Below are 23,036 nucleotides of genomic sequence, written 5' to 3' on the forward strand. Positions count from 1 at the left end.
AAGCCAATTATTAAAAGAATTTATTAAAAATTTTTTTTTTTTTAATATTACGAATAGTTTAATATAACATTATTAGAGAATGTTTAATTTATGATAATGTTAGGTAAATCAATGATAGACATATTTCTTAGTAAATTTATAACTTCAATAAGTTATTAGTTACTTTGCTTAAAACAATCATAAAAAACTTACTTATCTCTTCTTTTGACTTAAAAAAACTCTTGTCGTCTTTAAACTAAAAAAGTTTATACATCTAGAAAAATGGAATTATTAAAACTATTTTCCATTTAAAATATTATTTACTATGAAAGTAAGTCTTTTTGGTCAACCCTTTGACGTATTTGGTAGATGTGTTTCAATGATCCCTTTGCTTATCGAAGTTCCAATAAATATTATTTTAGTGAAAAGCTTGTCGCATGTCCTGTTTTATTGTGTACTTATTCTTTGTAGTAATATAATATTATATATATTGTACATTTGCTAAGCCTAAACAAAATCTTAGTATTGATCCATATATCCATATTTGATCATCTCTTACTCTGCTTTAGCTTGACATATATATCCTGACTACGTAGCAGGGTAGAAAGTGAGTGACCCGAATGGGAATCAAACCCACAACCGTCGCTTTCAATCAGATCCTGTACCAATTTTCTTCAATGATCTTTCTCTTTCTTCTCTGTTCAACAATAATTTCTGTGTAAAAACAGGAAAGCAACATAAATATACATATATTTTCCTTTTGTAATAACAATATAGGTCACTCTTCTTCTCTTGGCCAATGCTAGGACGCGTTACGTAAATTAAGTTTAAAGCGCCACAGCTCGGTTCAAAAGACTGCATCAAATTTCGTTTCGCGTAAACAAAAGACCTTCACTTTCTTTGCAAAGCTGTTGGCTTTTGTAGAGATTTGTTTCTTCGAATTAAACTTTTTAAAGTCTTTGAGGACAGACAACAAGTTTCGTTAAGTGTTTTTTCTTTATTTTATTATTACCTTGTTTTACCGCATTAAGCCTGATGTTCAGTTTTGTGGTCTACGATGATACACGCTTGCCTAATGAAAACGTAGTCACTCTATTTTTGAAGACCCCCAATAACATTGACGAAGTCTATAAGTCTTCCATTCTCTCGCTGTGCGAACGAAGAATGTAGTCGTTTCCACCATGTACGATTGACGTGAAGCTATATATAGCTACTAGCGGACGCGCGCAGCTTCGCTTACTTATTTAGGGGTGAATTCTAATAAATCATGAATCATATGTTCAATAAAATATTTATAAGAGTCTAAATTTCAAATTTTATTAAAATCGGTGGCGATTTAAAGGTTTTTTCATACAAACTTTCAACCCCTATTTACCCCTTTAAGGTTAAAATTTTTCAAAATCCCTTCTTAGTGGATGTCCAGATTACGAAAGTAAACTTTTGTCCAAATTTCACGTTTCTACGCACAGTGGTTACGGCTGTGCGTGCGTCTTACCTCAGTCAGTGAGGACAAGTCCTTTTATATATTATATAGATATAAGCTATTCCTAAGGGTCCAATGGTAAAATGTGGCAGAGGGAAAGAAATGTCGGGTTTCTATTATTGAATATGCGTGATTAAAACGGTTAAATAGTATAAGCCTACTTTTTGGTATATTTGGTATATTTATTCTTGTCTTATTAGAAACGCGCACGCCGCTTCAAAAACCAAATCCTGTGCGACCTGCACTTCGCGGACGTGGCGCTGATGGAGTGCAGCGACTTCATGCAGCAGCTACGCAGCTTCAAACCCCAGTCTTTGGGCTGCGCAGTTGCCAGACGCAAGTCTTCCACTACGCTGATCTTTCCATTGCCACCTCAAGCATGTTCAGGTATGTTATATTTTATTCTTAATTTAAACATTACAATTTTTATTAAAATTAAATTCTCAGGTAAGGTTTGCGATATACTTATATGAAAAATATGTAAATTTAAATTAGATTTTGCTCTGAATTTGATTTTAAGAAAAAAGTTATTAAATATTGCAAGCATACTATAAAAATTAAGTTATTTTACGAACCGAAAATATGTGAATGCATAAATATAAACCAAAAAATAAGGATATATTTTATACAAAAGCATCAAAATGCGAAACTCTTTTCTTCTTTATTCTATGGGGTCATTCTAGTTTTCTAAAGAAAATTAACGAACTGAAAACGCTACTTCGATAACAAATATTTCCAAGAGTAAAGTAAACTTACAAAATATACTTTTCTAAGATTAATCCAGTCCTTGAGTAGGGACACTTGAGCAATTCTGCTTACAATTCATTTTCATTTATTTCTAGAATTCAATATTAGACTTAAGATCGTTTTTATAGCAAGAACACCTATATATATAAATCTATTATTTAAAAAAAAACATTCAATATTTTATTATGTCAATAAAATAAATAATTCTGTAATAAATAATTCATATACGAAAATAAAGAAATAACAAAATCAATATAAACATTTAATGATAAAAATATAATAAACAATAATTTAAATTAAACTAACTAAATTTTCAACCATTAGCAGCCATTGTAGATTTTAAGGTGAGTTCGTATTTCCCCTTAATTGAGGCAATAAACGTCAAGCATTCGCCCACAGTACTTTAAGACAGTTCCAAATTTATGAAATGGAATAATTATGATCAATTTTAGTGACATTCAAATGTAGATTTCATTTCGTACCTGCGGAATGAGAACATGGTTGACAAGGTAACTCAATAGTAAATTGCCACAAGGCTTACATTTTCATTTATACATGCTAATAGCTAAAACCTATATTATGTGCTCTATGAATATGACTTTTGACTTTGAGAAGCTGTGTAACACTAGGTTCCCAGGTTGTGTTTGCCTGGGAACCCGCCCTGCTACATCCGAGAAACAGCGTGATCGTACTCTAGAATCAGTATCAGTATATAGCATGAATTGGAATTTAAACCTCAAAGTTGAAATCAATATATTTTAAAAAAACTTATTCAATGTATGTTTTTGTAACATATAAAAGATTTCTATATGAAGTAAAATTGTGCCTATGCGAGGTGTACCTATGCAGTCATTGCAGCTTCTTTTGACATATGAATTGTATATAATATTCCATACATCCAAGACCCCCTTGGGAGTCTGTAAAAACGCTACGTACATTTTTCTATAATATTTCAAAATTGTTTATAACTTTTATTTTACGTAAAACGAAAACGTGAAAAGTCATCCTAGGCATCAAGGGAATTGGTCTACGAAATTTCAGTTCGTTTAATTTCATTTTGACTATAAAAGTTGGTTGTATGTATGTATGTTTATAATTATTATCGCATACTTTGTATATAGTTTTTATGATATAAATTTGTTATATAAGTTTTTCTATTGCTTAGCAAATAGAGAAAATTTTCGTCAACTTGTCTTGAATATGGTCGCGCACCACTAACTTTTAAAATGAAGACCACGATCCCTTTGATTTTTTATAAACTCGATGTTTACCAATAGCATTTAAGTTAGAAAAATTAACATTACGATTAATAGACGCCTATAGCCCAATCAAGGACTTCTATACTACTATACTATATTATGTTTTAATTTCTAACATTCTTCTATTGTGAATTTCGGCTAACTAATGTTCAAGCTCAGATTTCTATTCTATACATACTGCATTGTGCCCGCCTCTATCGCCCCTCAATAACTGTCAGATCAAAAAGGGGGGAAACATGCCCGAAGGTTTCGTTTTGTTGTTTTGTCAATTATTATTTACAGTGAGTGTATGTGAAATATGGACAATTAAATGTGGAAATATTAAAAAATGTATTAGATACGGTATGTTATATTATAATTAGATTAATATCTAGTTAGTTCTTATTTTAGTTATATATTGAAATTTTAGTAACTTTTAAACATAGTTGCTTTAACTTTTTAATTTTAATGATACTCAAACAGAATATTTACACTTTTAAAACAATTGTGTAATTTATTAAGCAATTAAGGATTTAAATGTGTTACTAAAACAACTTTTATTATGAATATTCATTTATTAAAAAAAACCAAAAGTCCACAATATGCTATATTCGGAATCGCCATTCGTAAAATGAAATATAAGGTAACTCAATTTCCCCCTGTTTCCTGGTTAGATGACAATCCAGAAACTTTTTCGACACAGCCGCGTCAAGCCCGGAACCCAGTGATACCTTTATAAAATATTAAAGGTACCCACCCCCTACCCCCACAAAAGACCCACGTCAGTTGTAGTCTTGGCGAACTTTTATGAAATAATTGAATAGAACGTATGTAGGTACGTATATATGCTACATCTCAAGAACTTCTATTATAACTTTTATAGACGAATTTATTAAATTATAGATTTTTCTAAGTGTTGTTTCTCAGGTCTGTGAAATCTATAGAATGTATGTCTAATTTTCGCCTACAAGTTAGCAAGAAAATTGCTGAACTAAATATATTTACGTTGTATTCCACGCATAGCAAACTAAGCAGAAGGAACCTGGGAACCTAGAGATAACACCCTCCCATTAAGACACTTTCCAAATGTATTAGGTTGAATCTTTTCTGCGTGTTTTGATACTATAGTCCTCGTAATTAATAATAACAGTGTCTTTCTTGCTTGAAATCATTGTGGCCCAACGGCTCAGTATTTGAATGTAAACACGACCGTTATATATTCAATTCCCACTCGGGGACTAAATTATTTTCATTAATTAATTAACAAGACAAACCGAGGAAAGAAGAGCATAGTGTAGGTGTATAGCAAAAGGATCTCTCCGCCTGCTATATGTGGGATACAGCGGATAGCTATTTACATATTTTGAAATATCAAAATTTGAAATATTGAAATTTCTTTTAGTAAACCCAAATCAATGTGGTTGCTTATTGATTCGTAATTAACAACTCTGATTAACCGAAGTAAACTAATATTTACGGTCAACATAAACTGGTAGCTATAGCAGTTAATTTATAATAGAGATACAGCTATAATTGATATCGCCTATTTCCTATTAAACGTATTAATAATTAAACGTAAAAATGTATTACTAGTTAATTAAAACGTAGAATTGAAGTTTTTTCCGCAATTATAAAATGAGAATTAACAATCTATCTTTTTATTAAACGGTTTTATTTAGCTCACCCCGTTTGTTTATTTATTTGTATATTTGTTTGGGTCAAATTTAGTAATTGAAATTTAACCCTCTTCCTGTTAACCGATTGATCTGAAATTTGGTATACGCTTTTGATTCTGGTGACAATACAATTATCCATATTCAATATTATTGTGAATCCAAGATGGCCGCCGCTACAAGATGGCGGACAAGTTAGTTTTTTTCAATCCTATCAATACGGGTATCAAATGAAAGGGCTTGTCAAGTAGAATTCAGTGGACTACACGAAATCAAAATCCAAGATGGCCGCCGCTACAAGATGGCGGACAAGTTAGTTTTTTTCGATCCCATCAATATGGGTATCAAATGAAAGGGCTTGTCAAGTAGAATTCAGGGCACTATACAAAATCAAAATCAAAGATGGCCACTGCTACAAAATGGCGGATAATGTAGTTTTCAATCCCGTCAATATGGGTATCAAAATAAAGAGCTTGGTAAGTATAATACAGTATACTATACAATATTACAATATGAATCTCCCACCTAAGTCAAGATCTGGTATCCTGTCGAGGACTGTGTGGCTATAGCGTGGCTAAAAATGAGACGTCGCTAGGGGTACACCACCCAAGTTAAGGTAAAAGGTAAAAGCGCGCCGAGAACTGTATGGCATTAGGGTGGATAAAAATGATATGTCGTTAGCGTTTTCCCCTCAAGATTCAGGCACAGCTTGTTGTACATAGCCTTGCCCCTCTATTGGACCTCTGGGGGGGGTCGATCGTAACATTCTCCATTAACCTTGCAATAATGAGGCACTCAACGAATTGAATAGCATGAGAAATAAAAACTAAAAACTTAAAAATAAAAAAGTAAAAAAAAAATTTTAAGTAAAACGGTTTTATATTGCAGATAAATAATAAATTATAATTACTAAAATAAAATCGTGGGGACACTTGCTACTTACCACTAGGTGGGTGAAGTCTCATGCCATGTCTTTCGATTGTAGATATTGGACGTGCCCCACGATTTTATTTTAGTAATCATAATTTCCATGAAATTATTTTTTAGCTTTTAGTACATTTATCTGCAATATAAAACCGTTTAACTTAATTTTTTTTTTTTTACTTTTTTATTTAATAAATCTACAGTTCTACGTAGGTATAAATTTTATATAAACATACCCATTTTTCATAAGCTGACACAACTGTTAATTTTTTGACAGAATTTTGGAAATGTCAATTTTCCAAATAGAATTTTCGAAATTCATTCCTCCAAATAGGAATCGAGCCCACAACCGTCGCGTTTACTCTATACCACTACGCCGCTACGGTCTCATACATACGTATAATATAACTAATATTTTTTTTCAACTGATGCAAAACAAATCTGTTTATATTACTATGCAAATAAGAATTGGTTTTGAATATCTAAAAATACCTTCCCTATATATTTAAATTAGAATAGAAATGTTTACTAAAATTTATTCACCCCACAGAGTTGATATGAGTTTTACAAATATGAAAATATTTTTATCAATGGCAAATTTAGTTTTAAAACGAACTCAAAGGAGTTGTTTATTTACACCATGTTTGACTCTAATTGACTCTATTTGTTCCATGTTTGTGAATGTAAATAGAGTAAGTTCAAATATTCATTCATTTGACATTGTTTTACAATGGAAAAAATAATTTAATGATTCATTTATATAATCGCTAAATAAAAAAGTGTGAAACTTGACTTTTAAAAATCTTATATTTCAAAAATATATTTCTATGCTATGGGACATATATTATTATATTAATAGATCCTATACGAATATATTGAAAATTTCATGTTAAAGGAAGTGCAGTTGATTCGCAGGAAATCGAAGAGCGTCTTCAAAGGGCGACAATAAAATTGCATGGCTTGTTTCCGGATATTGAGCTCGTACTCGACTATATAGTGTCAGGACGTCGCTAGTATAAAATACTCTTTAACAACACGAACTATTGCTCAGTTTGCTCTATTATCCGCTCAATGTGTAGGACCTATGTTTTCTACTATAAAATGTATCTTGTTTGGACCAGTCGTATTTTCATTTCTTCGCTCTTGTGTCGAGGCATAGTGCGGCGTTGAGTTCCGCCATTCAACACGCATTGCCTCGGAATTCGACGGAAAACGTGGTAGGGAATGTCCTAACACTAGTTTCCCTCTGCTGTATTTAAATATATAAATATTTTTGATATATCGGTAAGCATACTTCCACTTAGCTATCAGCTGATAAGGAAAAGAAAGTTAAGCAGTTGATGATGTTAATACTGTCATGTATTTTTATAAAATAGGAGTATTTATTGTAATAGCAGCTTACAATTTCATATTCGTGTGAAAAGAACGTAAAATTTCGGTATTTCCTTGCTTATGTAGGAACTTCGGAGAATCTTCTCTAAGTGCTCCTCCAAGAAATTCCACCATACGTTGTTTGTCTCACTCTCTTTTACTCAGAAACTGAAATAAATAAAACTAAACATAATATAAGACAATAATATGAAATAACACTACAACATTTTGCTCTTTATATAAAAGAAAACTTGTCGAAGATAACCCAATTGATTCTTTAAAAAGATAAGTTTTAAACATTCTTTAACCTGAAGTTATTGGCTTATCTTCTATCAACTATTTAATAATTAACTAGCTAAGAGATGGATATGATGAAACTTTAGCTCTAAAAACTTTTTTATAGCATGAGACGAGTACTGAAATTTATATTAAGAAAACGACACTATAAAAACAAAATTAATTTGTAATTTAATATTTAATGTATCATACATGATTCATATTGGAATTAATCTCAATTCAATCAGCTTCAAATTGTATACAACACACAGCATGGTAGGCAGAGGGAACCTAGTGTTAAGACACTCCATTTCCCACTTTCCGCTAAATTCTGAATGCATTGCGTGTTGAGTGACGGAACTTAACGCCGCGCTTTGCTTCCAAACCAAAGCAACGAAATGAAAATATAGATTTAAATAAATATTTCGTTTCCTCGAGTGGGGATTGAATCTACAACCAGTCGCTTTTACACTGACAAACTGGTGCCCCAGCGCCACGACTGGCTTTTTATATTTTACTGGAATTTTATATTTAACCTTCTAAATAAATTTACAGAACTACAAGATCTATACTACCATCTATTCTCCAATATCGTCTTTCTCTCCCCAAGACCGCATCCTCGATCTGTTCGTCAAATATCTTTGTAATGCGAGGAAATCTCATGTAATTTGATGATATCGGCACTTGCACTCGGCTTATGTCTATTCAATATGTTCCGAGCCACATCTATGGTTTAATTCGTATAAGAAAATTCCATCATAGGTACTTTATTTGTTTAAGTAAAATTTAGTTTAATAATATCTACTTTCCTAATATTTATATACATATTAGGTGTATATATGTCATCCATACCTATATTATAAATTCGAAAGTAACTCTGTCTGTCTGTCTGTCTGTCTTACTGTCTGTCTGTCATTTACGCAATCAGGGCCAAACCGCTAATTTAATTGTGATAAAATACACATAGAGATACTTGAGGGTCCCGGGATGAACATAGGATACTTTTTTTTCTCATATTTGTAATTTTTTCGATATATATCAATATATTAAAATACTTATTAATTTGACATGCAATTTATTCCGCCATGTTTATAACAACCGCCGTTGCTAAGCAACGATTTGCAAAGTTTGTTGTTAGAAAACGTCACCCAAAATGAGCTTGCTTAACGCATCTCTCTATTAAAAACTGAAAATAATTTCATAAATATATTTAACTAGCAACCGCCAGCGGCTTCGCCCGCTTGAACTACATAATTATTTATTCAATATACTGAATTACTTTATGTTCTAATATTTCATGTTTGCAGCGCACTTAGTGATTTCTAATATGAATATTTCAATAACTTTGGTACCATATTAGCATAATTGTTATAAGATTTTTTAATGATTTAAAAGAATGCAACCTACATTACCTAAGATTTAATATCGGTTATAAGTATTTTTTTGTAAATACATATATTAACGATTAGGGATTAAGATACGATTAGAGCGCTTTGCAATATGGTTAGTTTTTTTTTACTTTCTTTTACTTTCACTATATGTTAAAAACAAATATAAGTATTAATTTGAACTATTCATATAATATACAATTGCATAAACAGACTTAAAGATGAAATAACTGGCCTTGACAGAGATTCATTCCTGATAGGGCTCTTATCATTTTTATGTAATTTTTTGTTATAGAGCATTATTAATTTAAACAAATAAAAAATATTTTCATATACTCCCAGTATCAACATGTTGGGCTTTAACGTTTCGAGTAACTATCAGTTAATATCGCGATCATACGGAAAGCAAGAGCATCAAAGACACTGGGAGTCACCGGCAGAGCGAGACATTACTTTACGTCAAAATACCGATTGGTAATGTAAAGATCCCAAGATCGACCTCAAATGAAGTACTGTTCTCATCTCGAGGCATGCACCCGAGTATCATTTGGAACCATATGTTTGCATACAACTTAGAGCCATTTGAATCGGTGAGCATCCAATATTCTGTAAAAGGCTTGACACTTTGGTTTTGCCAGCATCCATCATACCATTTTTGCATGATTCGCGATCGGAGACAAAAATTAATTAATTAAGTAATTTTAAGCCTATATTATCGATATATTAATGGACCTAATTCTTAAGTTTTTATAGCTTTATAATCAACTTCACGCTGTATCCAGCGCACAGTGGGGTGGGCAGAAGGAATCTAGAGCTAAGATACTCTGTTCCACATTTTCCGCCGATTTCTTCATTCATTGCGTATTAAGTGGTGGAACTCAACGTCACGCTTTGCCTATGAAAATATTAATTTAAATAAATATTTCATTTCGTCGAGTAGACATAAAACCTACAACCACTCGCATTTACTATAACACTTTTGTGCTTCTGCACCACGACTGGCCTCTTTATCTTTCTTTTTTCAGCTTCACGCTGTATCCCGCACAGAGTATAGGCAAAGGGAACCTAACGTTGAGACACTCCTTTCCCCACTTTTCACTAAATTTTTCGAGGCATTGCGTGTTGGGTGGCCAAACTTCACGCCAGCTTTTGAATTGCTTCTAGAGCGAAGAAATAAAAATATTAATGTACAATAATGCATTACCTCGAGTGGAAATCGAACCCACACCCTTGTGCCCCTGCACCACGAAGGCCTATACTTTTCATGTGCAGATTTCGCTTTTATATCCTTTAATTATGTGTAGAATATGAAGTACATTATCTAGTTAATAGATGTTATAACTTATATCCCGAAAAACACATCCTTAGGGGTCGAATTTCGAAAAAAAAACTTGTTTCAAAATCCCATCTAGGGTAGAACGTAGACACTAAAATAATTCGTATGTAAAATTTGAGACTTTTGACCAGCACTTGTAAGTACGAAATTATATATACAATATCAGCCCCAAAACTACATGCTTAGGTATCAAATTTAGCAAAATTTCGACTTAACGTGTTAACAACTACTTCCTATAAGTAACGCTCATGCAAAATTTGAGACCCCTAGCACTTATAGTAACGAAGTTTCATGCAAACTACCAACCCTAAAAACAACCCTTTAGGGGTGGAATATTGGAAATTCCCGTCTTCGCGTGTACTTGCGTCCTATAAGTGACGTCCATAGAAAATTTAAGACTCCTAGCGCTTATAGTAACGAAGTTTCATGCAAACTACCAACCCTAAAAACAACCCTTTAGGAGTGGAATATTGTAAATTCGCGTCTCCGTGTGTACTTACGTCCTATATGTAACGTTCATAGAAAATTTGAGACTCCTAGCACTTATAGTAACGAAGTTTCATGCAAACTACCAACCCTAAAAACAACCCTTTAGGGGTGGAATATTGGAAATTCCCGTCTTCGCGTGTACTTGCGTCCTATAAGTGACGTCCATAGAAAATTTAAGACTCCTAGCGCTTATAGTAACGAAGTTTCATGCAAACTACCAACCCTAAAAACAACCCTTTAGGAGTGGAATATTGTAAATTCGCGTCTCCGTGTGTACTTACGTCCTATATGTAACGTTCATAGAAAATTTGAGACTCCTAGCACTTATAGTAACGAAGTTTCATGCAAACTACCAACCCTAAAAAGAACCCTTTAGGGGTGGAATATTGGAAATTCCCGTCTTCGCGTGTACTTGCGTCCTATAAGTGACGTCCATAGAAAATTTAAGACTCCTAGCGCTTATAGTAACGAAGTTTCATGCAAACTACCAACCCTAAAAACAACCCTTTAGGGGTGGAATATTGGAAATTCCCGTTTCCGTGTGTACTTACGTCTTATAAGTGACGTCCATGCAAAATTTGAGACTCCTAGCATTTGTAGTAAAGAAGTTTTATACAAACTTTCAACCCCAAAAACATCCCCTTAGAAGTCGAATATTACAAATTCCCGTCTTAGCGAGCACCTACGTCCTATAAGTAACTCCTATGCAAAATTTCAGATTCCTAGCACACGTAGTTTCTGAGATTTCGTGATGAGTGAGTGACCTTTCGATTTTATATATATAGATAGATAATAGATAATAGTTATTCAGTTTAGTTAGCTAAAAATGGTATTTATAAAATAAATCTATTTAAATCTCTGAGTAAATTTAAGATTATATATATCTATAGAACTACTAACTAACTACTTCATGCTGTATCCCGCACACAGCAGCGTAAGAAGAAGTAACGTAGTGTTAAGCCGTTCCCCACTTTTCACCGAAGCTCGGGGCATTTCTATGAGTGATGGAACTCAATGTCAAGCTTATGCCTTGGTACTAATTGATTCCCTCGAGTGAGGGTCGAATCCACAACCCTCACGTTACAGTCACACCCTTGTGCCGCTACATCATGACGACCTCTATATCTCTACAGACTAGTTATTATTATAATAAATGATTACAAACATACAACTCAGTTCTTCATAAATGTAGATAATATCTTAGTTTTTAAACTAGCAAAGTAAAAGTAAATAGTTGAAGCAGTGTATAAGGCAAATCTAAATTTATTTACATTTTTGCCAGCGTTTACTTAAAACACTTGTATGTTTTTAATTATTTTCTACCAAAATACAAGCATAAACGTAAAGCGATATCAAATTAAAATCGGGCCAAGCTTTGGGTTTTGGTAAGAGCGAAAACACACAGTGAAATATTAATTAAACCTTCACATGAAATGATAAAGCACGGACTTCATAAAAATTCCCCTTTTACGCTACCTATATTTGAGGCGCTCGAGTTTCAGTGTAGACGAAAATTCTTAATGGGCTAACGTAAGTATATATTTTTTTAGCTATAGGGTTAGCAGAGGGAACCTGGGAACCTAGCGATAAGACACTCCGTTCCCATTAAAACACTTCCGTTGATTTCCCGACGAATTCTGGAGGCTTTGCGTATTTAGTGAAACTCAACACCACGCGTTGAATCGACGCAATAAAGAATTCGGCAAAAAGTGAGGACAGGAGTGTCTTAACACTATATAGACTCCCTCTGCCTACCATGGTTCATGCAAGTTACAGCGTTAAGCTGAAAAATCACATTTCAAAGAATAATAAAAGTTGTGAAAAGTGTGAAAGTGAAAATCTAATTATTATTTAATGGTGGTGAATTATCTCTAATCTTCTGCGCTGACACGACTAAGTGCGGCGTTAAGTTCCGCCTGGAGTGGTTTTTATACTAGATAATTTCTATTGTAAATATAATTTGCTTTACTTATTATCCGTTACATTGTTTAATACAAAACTTACTCGGCGATCTCACTCGCACATGAAATGAAAATATTTTCCATGCTGCGGAAATTAATATTTCCTTTGTGTATAAGTCTACTCTACAGCTAACTAACAGCTATATGGGCCGCGGATCTCTTTTTATTTCAAGTAAACATTAGAGAATCGGTCTGTGTTATGTGGTACAATGTACTCGTATGTACATAGCCTCAGTGACCATAATAACCTATTTTCTTTGAATATATACGTATATATTTAGCAAATAATATTTACATATATTTGTATAATATATTTTGTCTAATTCATATACAAGTGAGTGTTTTAAGAAAAGGTAGCACAGTTATCATTTATTAGAGGGAATGCTTTGGTTGTTAGTTTTGAACCCCAATATAGAGTAAATTTATTTATTTTAAATGAAACTATTTAAGTGGATTAATTGCATATATTTAGTATGATACATTTATAACACTTTACAGTAGTCCTTGTGAACAGTCTTCTTGTGATAATGGACTTCTACAAATTGTTTAAAATGTGTAATCGCAAAAATAAAATATTATAGATTCATCTATGTTATATATCTTATATCTTATTCTATTATTTAGTAAATGTGTAACAATTGGAACGTAGCGAGATTTGAACCCGTGCCTCTTGGTACACTTTCAAGCTCACTGACCCTTAAGCCATTCGTTCTTAATGAGCTACGTCGAAATTTTTATACGCTTATTACATGTTATTCATTCGGATTGAAATCCCGCTACTTTCAATTTTTTTATACGTTTTCTTAATAAGTATTTTTCTTTCCTAAGTATGGAATAACACTAAAAACAGGGAAAAACAGAAAACTAATAAATAAATTTATTATAAACGTTTGTAAAATTATTTGTTATATTTTTAATTTTTTCTATATACATAAATATCTTAAAAAATGTTTTTTCTTCATACTGAAAAAAATAAATTAAAAATTGTGAACGGTTTCAATTCAATCCAAGCTTTGACAGTCCAATTATAAGATTTAATAAAGGATTATGTGAAGAAAGTTTGAATCCAACGTTGTTATTTTTGAGCAGACTCAAGGGTCTTTTTCGAAGCAGTATTAAGTTTTAGTACATATTTGGCAGTCAACCAATGCAATAAAAGTACTTATATACTTTTATAAAAAAATTGTATATATACATATATTTTATAAATGCTGTGTAATTTTAAATAATATATATATTCTTGCTTTATATATGACAAAAATATAACTAGAGTCGTCAATCATAAGTTCTCATATATTTAAAACATATATTTAATTAACTGTTCTTCATTCAGTTATTCACTCAGTTAAAGTGCACATACTTTACTGATTTTTTTTTTAAATAAAGAAATGTGAAAAAAAGAAAAAAGAAGAAGCCGTAAGGGGCGACCGGCTCACTCTAAGTATGAACGCCAAGCGTATTGCATAAAGCTTGGTGTTCTACCTTACAGTGAACTGTACGTTCTCTATCATCAATGGCAGAAAAAAGAAGAAAGCTAAGAAGATATATTTTTTTTGCTTAACGCCGTATGCCTTATACGTATGCTTAAGCAGATGGAACCTAGTGTTAAGACACTCCGTTCTTCAGGCTCCGCCCATTTTTCGAGACTACCTACTTGTTTAAGATGCAAAATAGCTGTTGTAATTTGCATTTTAAACAAGTTTGTTAAAGATATCGATGCGTAGCACTTGTGCTACGCTATTTCGTAGCATTATTTTACGAGTATCTTGTATATTCTATTTATACGTGTGTAATATACGTCTGTACTATAAAAAATATTAAATGCTATGAAAGTTACATAAAAAAATATACTGTTTACATTTCATCCAAATTATTTAAGCTCGTTTATTATTTAATTATTAAAAAACTATAAAAATAATAATATTTTATATTGATTTTATTAAATAGAATATGATATTAAATGTTTATCTTTGTTTTTCTTTGGTGATACAATAAGAATTTAAATATCTCTGTTTAGATCATCATTGATTTGTAAATATTATTAGTTCCTGCTCTCACCGCTTGCCAACTCGTGGCTCGCAATGACCAAAAAAATAAAATTAATATGTTCAGTTAACAGAAGCAATTGTGTTTTATATTATATGAAATTCCGCTCATACGTCGCCGACTGTTGACGAAAAATATAATTACCAAGTTTTTTTTTTTTATTTTCTCTAAGAAACCGTATCTTAGGTCTACGGTTATTTGATATTATTTTTTTAAGTTTGATACTACGGAGTACAAAGCTATCGTCTATAAGGGTTCCGTTTTTTTGTCTTTTGAGGCACATTCCCCTAAAAACATTCGTGATGCTGAAGAGCTCTAAGCAATCACCGACGCCGCAACGATATTCAACGTGAATTTTAAACTTTATAAAATCATCGATGACGATACGTCATTATTATATTATTATTATTAGAACTATTTATAAAATAAATGGATATGTATATATTTATTTTATTATTATTTTTTATTTTATAGGTGAAGGCATTACTCTAACTGGACCTCTCTTTGACATGCATTCTCCTATTGTTTAATATAATCTCTTTTTTACCGTACAATCTCCTTCGCGTGTTCTCCATACAACGCGAAGTGATTAGTGCTCAACTGGCACGCTCGAAACGCTATCAATTAAGAACTGAACGGAACTGAAAATAAGAGACACTTAGACACGCATAATTATAAAATAAAGAGACATTTTTTCTCTCTCTCTCTTGAAACTCTCATATTTTTACTCTACACATACATAATATGATATCGCATTATAGACGAGATTATCTTAATATCACTTTAAAAGGGTAACACTTCTTATATAAACATTTAGTATAGAAAGTGTATTGTATGGTAATACCGTACCAAATAGGAAACTATCCTAATTCGACCCTTCTACCACAACGTATATAAAGAGAGACGTATGTAGTAAATTGAAAAGAGATTTAGAATACCCTAACTTAAATCGATAATCTGGAGAGCTTTAAGATACTTTTGTTTTATTTTTGTTTTTCTTTGCGTGTAAGTGTAAACGCGACAGGCCACAGCTCGTAGGTTCGATTCCCACTCGAGAATATAAATATTCCTACTTTCTTGCTATGTTAACAAGGTGAGAAATGAAGGAATTCAATAGCATTCCGCCACTCAACATACAATGCGATCAGAATTCGGCGGAAAGTGAGGAAAGGAAGTGGCTTAACCTAAAGTTCCCAGGTTCTCTTCCTACCCTAAAAAGCGAAGTTAAAAAAGAAACGATAACTAACAAATTGTCTGTACATTTTGTCCGTACATTTTTTAATTTATTAAAAGTTAGTTTTCATATAATTAATTTTGATATTATTATACACAATTAATACTTATTAATAGAAAATATTATATATACGAGTAGGTACATTACTTTTATATTTTTTTTACCTAGACCTAAAGATACATATTTGTATTTTAAAAACACATTCGAATGATAGAGACTGGCAAAACGAAAAGCACATACTCGTATAATCTTTTCTGTCACTGACCTATATATTCGAGATTTATTGGAATCCATGACGACCCTGGACCTGGAAGCGTATCTAAAATCTCATAACATATTTACATGAATTTAAAAATCTCACAAGTATGAAATATTCAATAGAGTTTGAACTTCACTTCCAAAATATGTGGTTAGCATGTGGACGCGTATTTTCCGCACATTTGCCAGCCGCTGAACACAGCTCAGGCCGCGCTAGGCCCAATGTAAATATTTTATTTATAAAAGCTCTACTGGCATCAGGGACTTTCTGTTTAATGTTCCAAATCCCTTTTTTTAAACGAAAATTATTAATATGGTAAACGCAATGTTTGATATTAACATTTTATTTTTATTTTTGTGTTAACACTAGAAGCGCCGCCGTCCCATTTTTGACCCAAACGCAAGGTTGATTGTATATAACTTTTTTATTTGTTAATTTATGTAGATGATTTTTTTTTACTATTACCAATTTTACACCTTTATTTAATTAAAAATATAAATAATTTTATAGCAGTCATACTTTTTGAAAAAAAATTAGATTTACCTAGAACTGCCGCTGGGTCATTTTTGTCCCGCCATTATTATTTTATTATTTGAGGATATAGTTTGACATATTTTCATGAAAAATGGAGGGGAAAGGGCAATGCGGGGGCGGAAAAAAATTTAATAGTAGGTTTAGCAGTCAATGCCTAAGTTTTTAGGGTTCTGTAGCTTTTAAGGAAAAAAAACCCTTATAAGATCATTTTTGTGTCCATCCGTCTGTCTGTGCCTTTATCTCAGGAATGCTTGGAGAAATCGAGTTGATATTCATATGAGTATATGAATATGAACTATATGACGAACTACAGTCCCTTGATTTCCTGAAAAAGCGCCCTTAAAAAAAGATATGACTATTTATATAGTAAAAAACATGTATTTCGACACTATAAAAGGAATCAAATTAATAAGGTACTTTCAGTTAACTTAGAATTATGAAATTTGGCAGCTAGCATCTACATGTAGTACTAGTACAGGAAAAAATCTGAAAACTATAAATTTATGTATAAATCTTTAAAAATAATAGCCTGAAAAGTGGGGTAAAATTGGTGTCAATACTAAATTTTGCCGCTAGTTCAAGTGAGGTATCAGATGAAAGGATGACTAAGCTAGGCTTGAATTTCAGAAAAACATTTGATACCAAATGTGGGCAATTGTAGGGTAGGTAGAGGGAACCTGGGAACCTAGTGCTATGCACTCCGCTGGCATTTTCCGCCGAATTCTGGAGGCATTACCACGCAATGTTATAAATCATCTGTGATGTATCACTGATGAAGAATATATTAATGCATTACTTGGCCTAATAATAATATTAACTAATTTCAATAACTTATAATTTTGTAAGAGTTATTCAGTTAGTTGTCACGCCCTTAGAACGTATTAGAAATATTTGATTCTTTTTTTGTGTTTTATTTTTTGGTACTTTTATGTTTGTAAAAGAATAAGAATTGATTATTAAATATGGTCTACATATTTTATGAATTATTTTAATAATATTTTTTTTGTATTATACCAACAATCAACGTAATAAGTAGAATGGGACAAATTTGTCACGACGGCGGTTCAAGGGGGGTATCAATCTTCGGCACTTCTAGTGTTAAGCAATCTTATTAATACCACAGCGGACGTTTGGGCCGTTAGTTTTAAATGTAGATAATATCAATTATGTTAGTGTTAAAATATAATGTTGTTAAATATTTATTGTACAAATTAATGGCGACGTTAATAAATTAGAGAAGTTATCTAAATAGTATCTGGCAATAACTCTCGATGTCGGCTTTTAGGTTGATCCAAAGGGCAAAGGTAATCGGAAGATAAGGAAGTCGGTCAGTCAAATCCCAGCTGTTGTCAGATACTTGTATCGATTGTGTTTCTAGTTTAGTTAATATTATTATAATATATTAATGTCATTGTTATATTATAGCAGAATAGAAAAAAAATATTTTATTTAATATTTTTTTTTTTGTTTATTTTAATTTTTCTTTTTTTTTTGTGCGGCGCAACGCGATCTGACCGCATAGACAACACGTTCATTCGAGGTAGTCTTGGGGTCCGTGACGTAACGGATAAGCTCCAAGAGAGTCGCCTGAGATGGTTTGGCCACGTTACGCGCCGGCCTAAGAACTATGTCGGATGCAAGTGCCTGGCTATACCATTTCCTGGAGCGCGATCTCCCGGACGCCCAAGGCATCGCTGGTTAGATGTCGTGATGCAGGACATGAGAGCCAATGGTCTAACCACCGAGGACGCAAAAGACCGTGCAAAGTGGAGTAGGTTGAGTAGGAAGGCAGACCCTGGTAATATTCGGGATTAATGCCAGGAAGGAAGGAAAAATAAATTTAATAGTGAAATATGGGCGTTAAAAAGAACCACTAAACGTCTCAATCAGTTGTCTATCATCAACAAATATCACATTCTAACTAGGTCAAAGTTCGATAGAAAGCAAACTAATAAAAACAGTTACAACGATCGAGTTACACCAAATGAAAAAGGGGTTTACCGAAAAAGAAGTTATTAAGTAAACCGGATTTATCCAGTTCCGTGACTCCAGATACCCCGCTCTCGCTTAAGCTTCTCCCCTGAGAGTTCTCTAATAAAAGAACTTTTCAAATTAAGGGCGGTAACTCGCCTGATAATAATATTATGAAACTGGCACAGTGCCATACTGAAAGCTGAAGTTTGTAGCTCGAATCGAAATTGTATTTTTCACCTCTAGTTATGAAAAAAAAAAATCGAACCTATATTTGTCGTTGATTGCCAAATCTATTGTGTTATTTTTTTAAATATATATATCTTTAACTACATATATACTATATAAAACTCTTTCGTTATTTAGTGGCTGATAAACAATACACAACCCTAAACTACCCTGCGTAGTAAGATGAAATTTGACATATAGGGCCTTAGGGAGTGCTCCCTACACTAGACAAAGATTTTCCGAAATTCGTAGGGATGTTAAAAAATAGGCTTTTTTTTTATTGTTTGTGGTTTACATTATTTATTAAAAGAAAAAAATAATGCTTCGCCCTAAAAAAGAAAAGTCAAGTCAAGAAATGATATAGTCATTTTAGAACTGATCTGAACTGATCTAATTTTATGTTCTCTTTTTTTAATTATACAATAATTCAGCTATTTTATTATATGTTACTTATATATGTATTATTTTTCTACAGATGAATTTTGTGAAGAATATCCTCACAACCTGATTCCCACACCCGGCTACTGGATCGAATGCTCTCGTCAGAAGATAGCCACCGACACCATATGGGACGAGTCGGAGTCGGAGCATGACAGCGGTCCTGATGCAGAAGGTACTATATATGAATAATCTCTAAATTTATATTATCCCTTAAATAGTCCCAGTCGTTCTCTTTAGTTACCAACTTGCCAAACTATACTTATCTCGATAATTGCTGTAATTTATTTATACAAAATGCATACTTATTCTAGATTCACTTCTATACTAATTTAAAAAAATATATCTTTTAAAATTGGGGAAACTTGGAGGTGGATGGTAGTACGAACATGGACAAGAACAGTACATTATTTTTAGGGCGTAAGCAACGTTCATGAGGCTTCTATAAGTGCACGATAGGTCCTCGTTGATGTTTATCATTTCTGGTGGACTACGGTAGAACATATCGAAAAGATGATCTCGGCCAAAAAAGGAAAAGAACCTTAGTTTTTATATTTCTGAAATTAAGAATAATTAAAAAAAATAATGATTCTCCATATAATCACTAGATAAAGACTAGATGCGACATTAAATTCCGTCTCCCAGACTATATTATCAGGTCTAAGACAAAAGGATAAGCCATTAGGTTATTATATACTTCACAAAGAAAGATATTACTAATATAAAATAAATGGATCCGAGAGGCTGCAAGAGAAGCTGTACCCCGAGCCATCCACAAGCAAGACCAACACACCCACCCCCAAACATAACATCTCGAGGACTTTGGCGAGGGCCATTCTGGGATTCGTCGCTCCAAGGGAAAAAGAAACCCCAAAATGCTCTGCCTCTAAGGCTGCGCGCCAAACCAGCACCAAAGAAAGAGAAGACATTCCGGGAGTCGAAGAAACTCCAAAATGTTCTGGCTCTAAGGCTGCGCGCCAAACTAGCACGCAAGAGAGAGAGGTCAAATCCTTTTTCGATACCCGAAATCAACGGGAACAAAAAGGACACCGCGAAGGCGTACTAGAGCACAGCAGAGGCAACATAACACTACCTGACCTAAAAATAGCCCGAAGCCCAAAGGAACATGCTATAAATGCGTTCATCGAGTTCTTAGCCACATTAAAGGCAACCCGCGAGGTAAACACCAATGTCTGTAAAAAGATCCTTCAGACTTTCCAGAGAGGGAACTTCAAACTCCTGGAAGTGGAACTCGATGAAGCCAAAGCCGCCATCTATGACAACGTCAGCTCCCGTGTCATTCACGGAAGCATGACGGGACAGTACATGGCGGCCTATAGCAGCACCAAGGGCTGTATAGGCCTGGTCGAAAATGAAAGAGTAGACGATCCCCCCAAATTGCTAACATCAGAGAGCGACCAAGTGGTAGTAGTGGCCGAATGCACGAGGGTGATGCTGGACGATAGGATACTCGGAATGGCAAACGCCATTTCAAGCGATCCTGAGCCGGGCGCAGCCTTCGTGAATTGGGAGCTACCAAATCTTTCCTGGGTAAATGGGGTTCCGGGGCGTGGTAAGACAACTCACATTATCAAGCACTTCGATGAGGACACGGAAGTAGTAGCGACAACCACAGTAGAGGCCGCGAAAGATCTAAGAGAGAAGCTGGCGCACCGCCTTGGCACGAAAGCGACAAAGAGAGTGCGAACAATGGCCTCGATCTTAGTCAACGGTTTTCATGAGGGAATAGCTATAAACCGGCTAACGGTGGACGAAGCCCTCATGAACCACTTCGGGGCCATTGTTATGGCGGCCAGACTGTCAGGAGCGAACGAGGTCACACTCATCGGAGATATCAATCAGCTGCCTTACATCGACAGACAAAATCTATTCGAATTAAGGTACTGTAGGCCTAGCTTAACAACCAACATCACATGCGAGTTGCCTTGCACACATCGGAGCCCAATGGACGTCGCCTATGCCCTCGCCGGAGTATATAACAGCATTTACTCCGCAAGCCCCATTGTCCACTCCCTAAAGGTTCTCGGATACACCGACGCGCGAATACCACACTGTAACGACGGCACCCTATATCTGGTCCACACGCAGGAGGAGAAAAGGCAGCTGAAAGACCAGGGATATGGAGCTGGAGCAGGTTCGCGAGTCATGACTATCCATGAGGCCCAGGGGCAGACCTTCGCAGACGTCGTCATCGTCCGAACCGGACGCGCACGGATCCGAGTACATGAGAGCGTCTCTCACGCAGTCGTCGCAGTGACGAGACACACCAACACCTGTGTCTATTACTCTGACGATGGCGGTGACGCAATAGGCAACTTCATCAGCCGAGCGGTGGGCGCTTCATTTACGGAGGTGGTGGAGGCGAACCTAAAAGGGGCAAACCTAAAAGGGGGTCACAAAGAGACGATAGGGTGATAGAGGCACTGATCCAAAAACTTAAGGAAGGCGTTCTGCATAAGCCAGGCCAAATCTAAAATTCCACACCTATATACATAATAATTATACAAAAGACTATAATAATATATGTAAAAAAAAAAAAAAAAATTGTCGGTAGGGGTCTCATCCAACCCCTCTAGTATAAGCTCTAGATATAAGTACAGTTTAAATTGTCCCAAAATTAAGTACGCCACATTAAAAGAACTTTCATAAAATAAAAAAAGGCACGGGCAACTATGCGCCCGTGGATGTAGTTTTTAAAATAAAAAAAATATATATATATATAAAATAAATATAAATAATATTTATTAGCAGGAGGGAACGTTCCCATTAAGACAATTCCGTTCCCCTTATTACGCCGAATTCTGGAGCCATTGTAATGAATAGCGGACCTCAACGCCGCGCTTTATCTCGGTACCAATTCCTCTAGTGGGAATCGAATCCACAACCTGACGCGCTTACATATGCAATCTTGTGCCCCTGCGCCACAAATGGCCTCTAGCAAGAAATATGTTTAAAAATGTAATCTTCATCTATACTTAAAAAGGTATATACTTTATCTTGGAAAGCTGTTGAAATGACTTATGTATAGCGTGACCGGCGCCCGCCGCCTTGTCAGATTGTATTTGTGTACAATGTAAATTATAGTGACTTATAGTTTAATGAAATGTCATCAAGCCTTACAAGCGTGAAATACGAAACTGAAGTTACCACACAAAAACCAATTATACTATTAAATGTATGAATTATATATATTTATATGTACTACATATCTATTTTTTTATTACCCATTATTTTTTTCTTTTCCTACTTATAGGAAGATAGAGTAGAGCTTGGGAATCAAATATTAAAACACTCTGTTCTCCGTTAAAATATTCCGTTCTCAACTTTCAACTGATTTCTAATTATCAAAATACACATTTTCTACTATATCAAATTAATATTTTAACAATATGACTGACTCTTGTATTTCGTTCCAATATAAAGGGAATATTAATTGAATT

At 33.9% G+C, this 23,036-nt stretch overlaps 1 protein-coding gene across 4 annotated transcripts in view; it reads left to right on the forward strand.

The window, feature by feature from the left end:
- The window catches only part of rsh (Rap GTPase activating protein radish), a 180,718-nt gene that overhangs the window by 128,404 nt on the left and 29,278 nt on the right, over positions 1-23,036 (forward strand). For all 4 annotated transcript variants that reach the window (XM_085199470.1, XM_085199472.1, XM_085199469.1 and 1 more), the window contains 2 exons: positions 1,663-1,849; positions 19,613-19,750. In XM_085199470.1, the coding sequence (XP_085055596.1) occupies positions 1,663-1,849; positions 19,613-19,750 (325 nt within the window). The remainder of the gene's footprint in view (positions 1-1,662; positions 1,850-19,612; positions 19,751-23,036) is intronic.

Source organism: Heliconius melpomene, chromosome 16, assembly GCF_056956725.1.
Source record: "Heliconius melpomene rosina isolate 202511_hmr_F chromosome 16, ASM5695672v1, whole genome shotgun sequence".
In the NCBI taxonomy this organism is placed as follows: domain Eukaryota; kingdom Metazoa; phylum Arthropoda; class Insecta; order Lepidoptera; family Nymphalidae; genus Heliconius; species Heliconius melpomene.